Raw genomic sequence first — 11,583 nt, 5'->3', positions numbered from 1 at the left:
TGCGACAGAGTCGATATCCGCGTTTATAAACCCAGGGTCGTTACACTATCATACGAAATGGATGATGGACATCCACAATTTAATGCATATTGTAGCATACGAAACGTTACATATCATGCTTATTGAAGTATTACAGACTTCCGTTTACTATGTTATGTCTACCCCTGAGTTCAGATTGCGCAAGTGTGTGGGCATCCTGAATGAAGGTAATAACAATATTTGTCTGTGTTTCTGAATAGTGAGTCTGACTTGTGACGAAATATTCCACTCTGCCTTCCAAACGACAGAGCGGAAGTTCTCCGTTGACATACATCCTAAACTGACCAATGAAAACGTTTGCTTACCGTCCTGCACACTTTGTGGTGCAGGAAAAAACGATTAGCCAGACTGTAACGTTATAGGACTTAAACTGTGCTGTAGCCACTAGCTAGAACATTTTACGAACTAGCTGAAAGAGGACTTCTTTAAAGGTATGTTTTACAGCAATCACAATTTGAATTCAATGTAGTAGTTGATCTTCATGCTCAAACATTCAGACCAAAAAATCTGATATTGCTTAATTTGCTAGAAAGCTTTGGTAAACTACTTCTTGAATGCTAGCGGGCCGCATTCCCAAGTGATGCGTGCAGCTTGGTAACACCAGCGCGAGCTAGTAACTAACAATACAGTAACATAGCGCTTGGTTGATATCTAATATTTTTATCAGGGGGATAAGACGATATTGAGCTTCGTTTTGCAGAGTTAAAGATGCGTAGCTAACGTTAACAACAAAGCTCTTGTGTTTAAGGCCTCTCCACCATTGAATGTATTTATCTAGCTTGCAACAATATTCTGGGAAACGTATGTTTTTCAGCAAGGGACATCAAATTGCTCATAGCAAATGAAGACTATCAAGCTAACCATGGAATGAATTGAAGATGGTAGGCATTCAGTCAGTGCTAAGGAGTCTCAATCTGGGCCTATACCTTTTACCCAACCAGCAACTAGCCGAGCTTTTTCTTAAATCCACGATGTACGTGAAATCAATGGAGATGAACGGAGACTACTTTGCGGACTGAACTTCCGACTACATAGAGTCGCTGTCAGCCGATAATTGTAAAACTGTAACACTTAAACCTTTGCAGTGTGCCTAGTTACGTTTGATACCGGTGCTCCGGCGGCTAGGCATGCGTCGAAATCGCGAAGTAGTGTGCCTAGTTACGTTTGATTCCGGCGGCTAGGCATGCGTCGAAATCGCGAAGTAGTGTGCCTTTAAACAAAACACGTTCTACATTTTTTGGGGGGGGTGGACTTTTTATTTTATTTTTATTAACAACAAATCAAAACAGAAAGTAAATAAGGGAACACAAGTATATATCGATTATATATAATGGACAATCGAGCTAGGGGGTACAATATCACATTACAATTACACAAGGACCTTAATTAAGGGACATACATACACTTACAATTCTAACAGCTTTTTTTGTTAGTAGAGTATTTAACTGTCTTAAAATACATTTCAATTTCTTTTTGTAGGGTAAGAAAATGTGTTTTTTTGTTAGTAAATTTACATTTGTGTATATGAAATTTGGCCAAAAGAATAATGAAATTACATAAAAATGTTTCATCTTATTTTTATCGTATGTAAAGAGTCCAAGCAGTACATCTCTCCACAATACTGTAAAATCTTCATAAATGTGTTCAATTATAAATCTACTGATGTCTTGGCACAGTTTTCTTACATGAATACAATGCCAAAAAAGATGCAACACTGTTTCTGGGTGGTCATTACAAAAGGAGCAATTTGAGTTGATGTTTTCCTTAAACTTCTTCATAGTGGTTGGCAGGATAATATTTATGAATAATTTTAAAGGAAACTTCCTTAATTTTGTTAACAAGTAGGTATGTGTGTGGCAACATCCAAACTTTTTTCCAACAGATATTATCAATAAATCCATTCCAATAAGGCATGACATAAGGTATAGATAGATATAACATCCTGCTGAAACAAGGTTTGTATCGCTCTGTTGTTGAATGGACCAAAAGAGAAACAAATCTTTCCTACTGATGAGTCAATAGAAGGTAGGCTCTGAGGGTCAGGTCTTGACACGTTCCTGAATAACAGAGCAACACCTGAGGGAATGGCGTCTAAAACAATTGCAAAATCTTTAGGTGTTACAGGGACCTTGTAAAGTGATAAGAATTCCTTATAACTGAGTAAAAGACCCTCTGCATTTACCAGTTGGCTCACCAATAGGATATTATTTCGGAACCAATATTCTAAAAACAAAGAAGGCGAAGTAGTGTGCCTATGCGTGTATCACTTTATCAGAAGAACGTCATCAATGGCGTCCGAAACTTCGTTTGATCACGTGCTTTTTCAAACCATGAGTTGAGAGATCCAACTGATTTCTACCTGGTTCCGGTGCTTTTTTCGATTCCAAGCTGTTTTCAAACATCGACCTCTACTGGACACCGTACTTAGAAATATAGTTAGGATTGTAAACATAAACTTTTACCTGACAGGTAGTTTAGCAGGTAGAGGAAGGGCTATGGAACATTCAGGGACGTGAGTGTATGAGTTTGAATCTTGTTGGCACACTATTTTGAAAATGTTTCTTTCTGCCCTGTTCAAATAATTGGTTTTATTTATTATAGTATAAGCGTCTGTCTTAAGCGTCATAAATAATGCCGTAGATTTAGTTTTTCAAAAATAGTCAACTTGAAGGCAAAAAAGGGAAGCATGATGTAAGATGCAAACCTGGTATTCCAACTGATAACAGGCTACTAAAGCCAAACACTTACTGCTGCGTGTTAGAATGAAACAATGGAGAAAAAAATACCTCTTTCTGGTAATCACACGCTGCTATTGCTGACCAGCAGATGTCACTAATGTGTATTGTGAACAAATAATGAAGCTCTGTTTTTCTGCACAAAGCTCAGTTTCTCTGTTACCAATTTGGTGAAGGCGCTAAAGCCTTCAGAAAGCCTCAGTTTCCCATCACTACTGAAATCCCAGGTGACTCAACTCCACGATTTAGGATGATGGAGTTAAGCGGCAACTAGTGTGGACGGACTGGAGCTATGAAGTTTTTATAAAAAACTACTACGGCCGAGATGATACCAGTATCGCAATATTTTTTCCATGGCAAAAATGATAACATGAAGCAGGCAGACCAAACTCTTTGGACCTTAAAAAACCTGCTGTATGTAAACTATGGTGTGCTATAGTTTGTAAAATAAATACATGTGACTGGATGACAGCATGTTTGTTTGCAACATTATGGCTGTTTTCCTAAAGAAACAGCGTATTTCAGCACCCAGGACAATGTCCTGTCTAAATGGGGGCTATTCATTCGGCGCTGAAAATTGCGGTTGTTAGGGCCGGGATGATACAAATATTGATATATAGTGGCAAGGAAACAAAACACAAAGCGGATTTAACTTCACCGCTCAACTTCATCTTAAATTGTGTAGTTTAGTCTGCTACTGAAATCCATACTTTTTAAATAAAACTTTAGTCAAATACAACCTGTTTCTTTGTATCGGCTGACAGTGACTTGATGTAGTCGGAAGTGCACTCCGCCCACATTCGTCACAGTTACACTCATTACTTTAGCCATCTGTTGAAATTGCTGAATCGAAACTATTCTCCCATTTCAGAATACACTTCTTTGTGCCCTGGAAATTTGAGGATGGAGGGCAGTGAGGGTCAAAGTTCTGCACGCAAAGGATCTGGTGATGGAGCGTTGAGCGCTATGAATTTATATGCCACTCTGGGGCTCTCTCCAGAAGACGTGGATGCTCTGGCCAAGATTCCAGAGAACGAGATCAGTGTGGAGACACTGCCTTATCTGATAATGCAACTGAAGGCCAGTCGAGCCAAGCAAGAGGAGCAGGGAGAGCCCTCCCCAAAGAGAGACGGACAGGAAGAGGATACAGATGTTAAAGACCGCGGCAGACGGGACAGTCCCCCTGCATTCCGTCGCCAGTCAAGCAGCCATAGTGACACTGACTATAAGAAAGTGGAGGTGCGACCAGAGCAGGCCGAGGCAAGAAAAGATTCCCACCACACTAGGCCCTCAACGGAAAAAACATCAGACAGCCAACCTTCTTCCTATCAATTGGAAGATTTTCAAGGAGTTGTGCCCAATATTTACCCACACACATGCTCGCTATGCTTCTGTATGTTGAATTCTACTAAGGTAAGCTTTGTTATATTTCAATACTCTTGCTGTTGCAGTGTGTCTACAAGTGTATGCTTTTAATCAGAACACTCAACCTTTCATAATGACATTCATTTTTGTTTAATATGAGTTTGCTTTTTTCACAGCAATGGAAGGATCATCTCAATGGATTACGCCATGCAGAGGGCTGTCGAGAACTCTTGCGTCTGTAAGTGTTTCAATGCAAAGTAAAACATTTAGAAAATAAACCGAGGCAGATCACAAAATCAATCAGCAGAGGTATTTCCTATTACCTGGTTTTATTCTAATTAGAATTGTTTTTGTCTTTTTTTTTTTTACTTTTTTTTTTTTTTTTACAGATATCCAGATTGGGAAAAACAAGATGTCCAAGGGAAGAAAATGTGAGGGCCATGAAATAAAGCTTCATGGTGAAAACAAGCATGTCATGATGTAAAACAATTAGCCATCCTGTTCTTTCTTAGCACTGTTTATGTTATCTTCCAGACCAATTTCCATCCCAAGTAGAGATGCTAATTCACCGCCCAGAAGAGCGCCACGTCCTGCTATGCCTTACAAGAGACAACATAGCTCAGACCGCGTAGGAGGTGATAACCTCATGTCCTATCCTAATGTCAAGTTTGATCCAGACCAAATAAGGCCCAATGGCAAACCACTTGAAAATGTAAACTTTTTTTCATGTTTTCATCTTTAGGTGAAGTCTGGTCTGCACCAGAAAGACACCATTTGAAGCCCAAGGTAATGCCCCTTCTGTGTCATTGTGTTGTCTAATAAATAGAGCATTTTTCCCATTCACTTCTTATAATGTAGTTTATTTGCTTAAATCTACATGCTAAATAAATAAAGGTTAAATAAAAATAAAATGCATGCTTGAATGTGTGATCTTATCTTTTGCACCAGGCTGGCACAAAGGTGGTGGTCGCTAAATATCCCCGTGGGTCTGTTGCTGTTGAAGACTTGGTGACTTTGGCTAAGCCATTCGGCACAGTTGTAAAACATCTGGTGTTCCCCTGCAAGGTAAGTTACACAAATTGATAAGAACCTCAAGTTTAAACACTCAACTCTTAACGTTCTCTCTTTTTTTAAAACATTTTATGTTGTGTAGTTTGTCTATTGGCGGATTCATTGTTGTTTTTTTGTTCCAGGGCTTTGTGGAGTTGGGTTCGCACAAAGAGGCAGTCAATATGGTGGATCACTACAGTGAAAGCAAAGCTATTGTGAAGGGAAATGGTTTGACTCTGTACCTGTCACCTGTAGTGTGCAGTATTTATGTAAGTGCACCTGCCTCTTAAAATTTTGAGATTCTGTTTTCTTAATCACAGATATCCCAGCATGAGCTTGTTTTTTCCTATAGACGCCAAGGTCGGATGAACCACCAGGAAAACGCCCCAACAAACAAGTTAGCAATACAGTAGTTTGTTTTTCCCGCGTATCTCCTGGGAAAGAAAGAGAATCTGAGATTCTCGATCTTGCCAAGATGTTTGGGGATGTGAGACATTCGTCATTTTTAAGTGATCAGGTAAGGTTTGAGCAATATGGAATTGAATCAATTCCATATTGCTTGTGATCAATCAAATTTTCTCTTTCAAATAGAAAAACATTATTAAAACAATGGAACAATGCAGTGTATCTATTTTAAATTCCGAATAGCATGGAATTGTATGACTGGAGTAGATTAATCAACACACACCGCCATTATTAATCACCACCTCTAGCTTTCTCTTACACATTCTTCCTTATCCATCTGCAGGCCCTGATTGAGATGGTAGATTGGAAGGATGCTGACATTATGGTGAAGTACTACCACTCCAACCCCCTCAAGATCAATGGAAAGAGTGTCAAAGTCAGCTTGTCATCGTCACTGAAGCGTCTGAGGTAAGTAAGAGTCCACCTGGGGCAATGGCGGCCAGACCAATTTTCCTGTGGGCCTCGTCGGGAAGTTTGTGTCAGGGAAGTTTACCTCAATGGTTTTTGCCTTGTAGAGAAAGTCCTGACTCCACCACATCCAGAAGAGCAGATTCCAGTAAAAGCCAAAGCAGCAGACAGAAGAGCGAGGAGACCAGCAAGAACTCAAACTCCACAAACAAAGAGGGACCCAGTACAGGCAAACAACCTGCTGAGAAAGTGGTGGAACAAGGAAAAGGTCAACAAAGCTCCTCAGAGGAGGTTAAGGAAGAGGTAAAGCAGGACATCAAGGACGAGGAGATCAAGGAAAAGATCGAGGAGGTGGTCAAGAATGAGAGAAAGGGGGAGGACATTAATTTGGAAAACAAAGATCCAGACAAAGAGAGTGTCCAGGTTGAAGATGACCAAAGCTCGTTAGATAAGTTTGGAGCTGGTGTTGATCCTAACGACTCTGCTCCTTCCAAAAGTGCCTCTCTGGTGGCTGACTCTAAAGATAAGGGGGAACCTGAAAGCACAGAATTGTTGGCAGACAATACCTTGGAGGATTCTGACCTAAAGGCTGCCGATGATCCAGCTCTGTGTGATGCTGACGTCTCAATGGAGGACATGATGGAACAGGAGAGCTTTCACGAACATGGTGTAAGGAATTATTGTCATTCATATGTGTGACCTGAACCAACAAAGGCATTGTTCGCAGAATTGAACATACGTTTTTGTCGAGTAAACAAGATGTTGGTTCCCAGCAATGGGTTCTTAAAGCAGCTTGGTTGAAGTTCTGTGTGCATTCCAGTGAATGTAGTTTGGTTGAGATCCTCCATTGATCAGTTGAAACAGATGTGGGCATCTTATGCGTAGAACCACTGAAATGGTACCAGTGGCAAATCAAATCGATCTGACACTTGTGATTGAAGCTCAGATTGAACCTCGTCAACGCAGACAAACAGTCGAGATGTTTTCTGTGACTCATGTCGGCAATGCCCGGTTTCAGTCATGGATTGTTGGAATACTGAGTTTGCTTGGTAGCATAACATGCAATGTATCTAGGCTTAATGACATGGCTTATCTCTATGTAGGCTTAATGACATGGCTTATATCTATCTAGGCTTAATGACATGGCTTATCTCTATCTAGGCTTAATGACATGGCTTATCTCTATGTAGGCTTAATGACATGGCTTATCTCTATGTAGGCTTAATGACATGGCTTATCTCTATGTAGGCTTAATGACATGGCTTATCTATCTCTATGTAGGCTTAATGACATGGCTTATCTCTATGTAGGCTTAATGACATGCTCATGGTTTATTTATTCCATCAGTTAAATGATGGAGATCAGCTCTGAAGGGTTTCTCTTTACCTTCCATTGTTGAATATCAAAGGTGATCGAATCATCTCTGTACAAGTTCTAGAAAACATAGCCTGTCAGTAGTAATCCAAAACAGGTGCTTACCTATGAAAGCTCCCATAGTAGGACTGAGTTCAAGTGACACAGCGTTGAAGCACAGCCAGTCAGCCAGACATTTTAAATGTATGGATGAGTAGCTGTTCAGCCTTAACTGGTTTGATCAACATGTTGATCTGACCAACAGGTTTTAATATGATTGAAGCTGTCTATCGTTTTGTTATAGTGCAGCCACAGGATTCACGTCCTAGCTTTAAGAGACATGGATCTTCATCATAGTTCAAGATCATTGAATACAGTTTTGCATACTTATATCTTCAGTGTTTGAGCAGCTTTTGACAGTTTCCCATAACAACCTCACAAATATTTGTCATGAGATTCGATGTGGTTCTGTTGCAGCACTTTGGAACTTGAAACACTCTTAATTATTTAACTTATTGATGTTCTGTACTTATTCCAACAGGACGATATGGATGACATGGATTTCCCTGATAACATGGATGATTTTGTTACATTGGATGAACTCGACAACGATATTGGAGAGGATGCGTCAATGGGTAAGCAATGAATGAGGAAAAACATTCTTACTTGGCAGCAAAGGACATAATTATTACTGTTCTGCCCGTGTGGATAACAAATTAAAGACAATCTGCAGATCATAATTTATACAAATTACGTTTCTTTTTATTTGCAGAGTCAAAGGATTCTTCATGGGTTGGTATTTTACATGGTTCACTAGACTACATGTTTCATTTAGAAACGTGTAGTTGGAATGTGTCAAAAGTGTTGTTTTATCCAACATTATTGCTAGTATGTTGCTCAGTAAAACTGTTTTCTACAGGATGGAAAAGTTGTCCATATTAGCCCAATCAGAAAGGGCTATAGAGACGTAGAGGTGGCCATCTTGAAACTGGCAGAGCGAGCAAACGTGAAAGTTGTAAACCGTACCATATCCTTCTTCAGACAGGAGGTAGGTTCATAATTATGTTGCTTGCCCATATGTTATTTGGGGATCAGTTATCTAGTTTGTTTATGGGATGGAATTAATGTTATCATAGTTTGTATGCCGTTGTGCTTTTTATATATTTGCAGGGATGGTTAGAGCTTGATACTACAGATGAAGCGCATAAGTTGGTGAAATTCTACAAAGGCAAAGGACAGTTGTTGGGGAAACCTGTCGATATTAGAATGTGCTATTCACAGAAAAAGTTGGAGGTTGGTTTGGTGTAGTACCTATGCGTTTGCACGTTATGCATTTGATGAATGAATTGAAATAAGCTAAGCTACACACCTAGCATATAGTCAATATTTGTAACACAAAGATTAGTATTATGTGTAATGTGACTTTGTTTCTGTCATTGTAGAGTCCCAGTGGGAGATCCATCTACATTTGTTTGCTTCCACGGCAGAAGTACTCGGACGTCTCTCTGTTACGGCTTGCCCAACCTTTTGGGAAAATCACTGGCTACCATTTGAACTGGGTTCATAGAAAGGTAAGGTTTCACCAGCCCATTTTTTAGCCCATTTTTTTAGGGAGGACTTAATGTGTTTTTCTATTGGTAAAGGAATCACTTTTTTCTTCCTTCACCTCTCCAGTGTTATATCCAGTTTGAGAGTGTGGAAGCCGCTCAGAAAATGGTGAAGAAGTGCTTCCAACGTCCTCCCAGATTTTACGGCACCCTGATAAGGGTCAGTTTGTGCAAAAAGGGAGACTCACTGATATCCTGGTAAGTAATTTTCAATAACCCCTAAGAATATACAGTGGAAGTGTGCAGCAGAGTAGATGATGGAAATTAGTTAGTTGAATTTGAAGAATGCTGATATCCTATCCAGCCAACGTCCACTGCTAGTTCAGTTGATTGATATCAATTGGAAGAATGAAGTAATCTCAGATACAATAATATTGTGTTATATGCTTAAACTGGACTGTGAGTTCTAGTACTGGGTTGACATTGTATTCTGTTCTCTGGATACAGGAAGCCTCCAGTCAAGTATGAGCTGTGGTTGGCCAGTCAGAACAACAGAAGAACAAGAGATCGCCATGGAGATGAGACTAATGGCCAGTCAGCCAAAAGCCACTCTCCAGTGGTGAAAGAGAAGGTTATTTGCTATTATTTTGTTTCCCCAATTTAAATGAGGTGAGAGATTACCTTGTTTAGTGAAATGCTTGCTGAAATATTTAGGTATTTAGGCATTTCTGTGAACATTACTTTTATAGTTGCCCAGTTAGTCAAGATGTAATCACTTAATACGCTTCACAGAGAATAGTGAAATTAGTTATTGGTGTTGGTCTCGCAATCTCAGGCTGAATAGAATGAATATGTGATAGACATGATTGTGGTTGTATGGCCAGGATGTCCAGCGACCTGTGTCTGATAGTGAGGGGGTCTGTGTGGACCCTGAGGGTGAGGAGACCAGTGGTGTGGAAGCTGTCCCAGAGGGAGAGAAGAAGAAGAAGCAACAGGAGCCTCTGGGTCCTTATCAACCTGACAACCCTGTTGGTAAGAGACTAGAGATACTGACTTCTGTTTCAGTTTGGCTGTCTTTTTTTATGATCAGGGGTGATGGGGATATCAGTAAAGTTTTTTTCTGTCCTTTTATTTGCAGGATTAGACTATCTGGTGCCAAGGACCGGATTCTTCTGCAAGCTGTGCAACATCTTCTACACTAATGAGAAAACAGCCAACTCAGTCCACTGTAGCAGTGAGGAACATTACCTAAACCTGAAGGTAATTTTCAACTGTAACAAGTCACTTCTTACTTTGTGGTGTATTGGTAAGGAAATGTAGTTGACCTTGGAGCCCACAATACATTCTTAACATTCTTCAGGTTTCACTGTCAAATGTTAATTCTTAACAATAAATATCTTGAATAATCATCACCTTCATAGGGAAACCTTGTTGATTTTTACCTATGCTTGTGGAATCTTGACCAAATGGAAAGATATGAGACTTTTTAGGGGATCTGTTTTAGCTGGTGTTCTTGGTATTGAGTTAATACCCCCATTTGAATATCCCACTGATTTTCTTTTCAGAGAAAGATGGATGAAGATAAACAGCCCGTAGCTGATTGAGAGGGTTGCTGTCCACCTGTAGTCTTCCCAGAGGAAGATTGGCCGTTTTTAGTATAAACGTTTCTGTCCAGTTTTAACATTCCAGTATTTTCTGTTACTGTTGACAGCATTGTTATCCATTTGAAATTAATTAATGCAGCCTATTACAAAATGTAGTCCCATTATGTGGTTAATAATAGTACCTGGATATAGTTTCCTCTTATTGAATAAACAAAAATGTTTGCTTGATGTATTCTTTGACTTCTGGAATTAAATTTGTAACTTCTGTTATGGCTAACATTTACTCTGAACCTTATTTGACAGGTCTATTGTTAATGTTTTTCAATGGTTAACTGTCATCAATGACCAGGACATGTGCACAGGATTGGCTGGAACTACAGAATTTGCCATAACCCAGACAAAGAACCATCTGGTGCTTGACTGTGACAGTAGAGCTGGCTAAGATTCACCTACCCTGTCGCAAGGAGCAGCAATTCGCTTGAGGAAAGGACAAATGGGGGAGATTGTTCAGTCCAAACTATCATGAAGGATTTAATCCATACAGGCCTAGATGATTTTGAAACCAATTGGGGGGAAATTCTGTAAATATATTCCATAACATGATACATTTCACACAGTACTCGTACATCTGTGTACATTAAGTAATATAAATTAAACCAGAAAAAACACTGAATATTAGCATGCAACAACGTTATGTGAAAGAAAATTGCTGTATAGCGTTCACATTCCACACTGTAGTAAAAAATAAGACTAGTCGTGCTGTAAATTACCTGAATAAAGAATACTGTAATGTAATACTATTGTGACTATCATTACAATGACTTTTCTAAATAACCAAAAATGTCTTGGACAATGGCACAGTTCCATGCTGTCGTGTCACAACTGTGTTGACAGAAACCTTGGAACACCAGTCTGATGCACAGACAACATATATCCGCACTGATCGAAATGACATACCTGACCGTGAGTGAAGGCTGTTTACACAGGCAGCCCAATTCTTATCTTTTTCCCCCCCCA

General features: G+C 39.7%; 1 protein-coding gene across 3 annotated transcripts; it reads left to right on the top strand.

Moving 5' to 3' along the window:
• Positions 1-359: 359 nt before the first annotated feature.
• Positions 360-10,843, top strand: LOC120021518 (matrin-3-like). Of its 3 annotated transcripts, XM_038965305.1 has the most exons (21): positions 360-470; positions 3,646-4,187; positions 4,316-4,377; positions 4,529-4,570; positions 4,674-4,774; positions 4,882-4,925; positions 5,088-5,204; positions 5,333-5,458; positions 5,542-5,706; positions 5,938-6,062; positions 6,170-6,731; positions 7,957-8,050; positions 8,188-8,207; positions 8,335-8,463; positions 8,586-8,708; positions 8,858-8,986; positions 9,090-9,220; positions 9,470-9,593; positions 9,847-9,994; positions 10,101-10,222; positions 10,528-10,843. In XM_038965305.1, the coding sequence occupies exons 2-21, from the start codon at positions 3,678-3,680 to the stop codon at positions 10,564-10,566; spliced, it is 2,913 nt and encodes a 970-aa protein (XP_038821233.1). In that variant the 5' UTR covers positions 360-470; positions 3,646-3,677; the 3' UTR covers positions 10,567-10,843. The 3 variants fall into 3 exon arrangements, with proteins under 3 accessions (XP_038821233.1, XP_038821234.1, XP_038821235.1); XM_038965306.1 differs by lacking the exon at positions 8,586-8,708; XM_038965307.1 differs by lacking the exons at positions 10,101-10,222; positions 10,528-10,843 and having other exon boundaries at positions 9,470-9,631; positions 9,847-9,952.
• The last annotated feature ends 740 nt before the right edge of the window (positions 10,844-11,583 follow it).

Source organism: Salvelinus namaycush, chromosome 26 (genome assembly GCF_016432855.1).
Source record: "Salvelinus namaycush isolate Seneca chromosome 26, SaNama_1.0, whole genome shotgun sequence".
Classification (NCBI taxonomy): domain Eukaryota; kingdom Metazoa; phylum Chordata; class Actinopteri; order Salmoniformes; family Salmonidae; genus Salvelinus; species Salvelinus namaycush.
Note: the sequence above shows the minus strand (reverse complement) of the source record. Positions and strands in the feature narration are given on the sequence as shown.

Bases quoted from the DNA above. Each gene is read 5' to 3' on its own strand.
- LOC120021518 (XM_038965305.1), top strand. From the start codon at position 3,678: ATGGAGGGCAGTGAGGGTCAAAGTTCTGCACGCAAAGGATCTGGTGAT. The intron at 4,926-5,087 runs GTAATGCCCCTT...CTTTTGCACCAG, and splicing joins GACACCATTTGAAGCCCAAG to GCTGGCACAAAGGTGGTGGT. The intron at 9,221-9,469 runs GTAAGTAATTTT...CTCTGGATACAG, and splicing joins GGAGACTCACTGATATCCTG to GAAGCCTCCAGTCAAGTATG.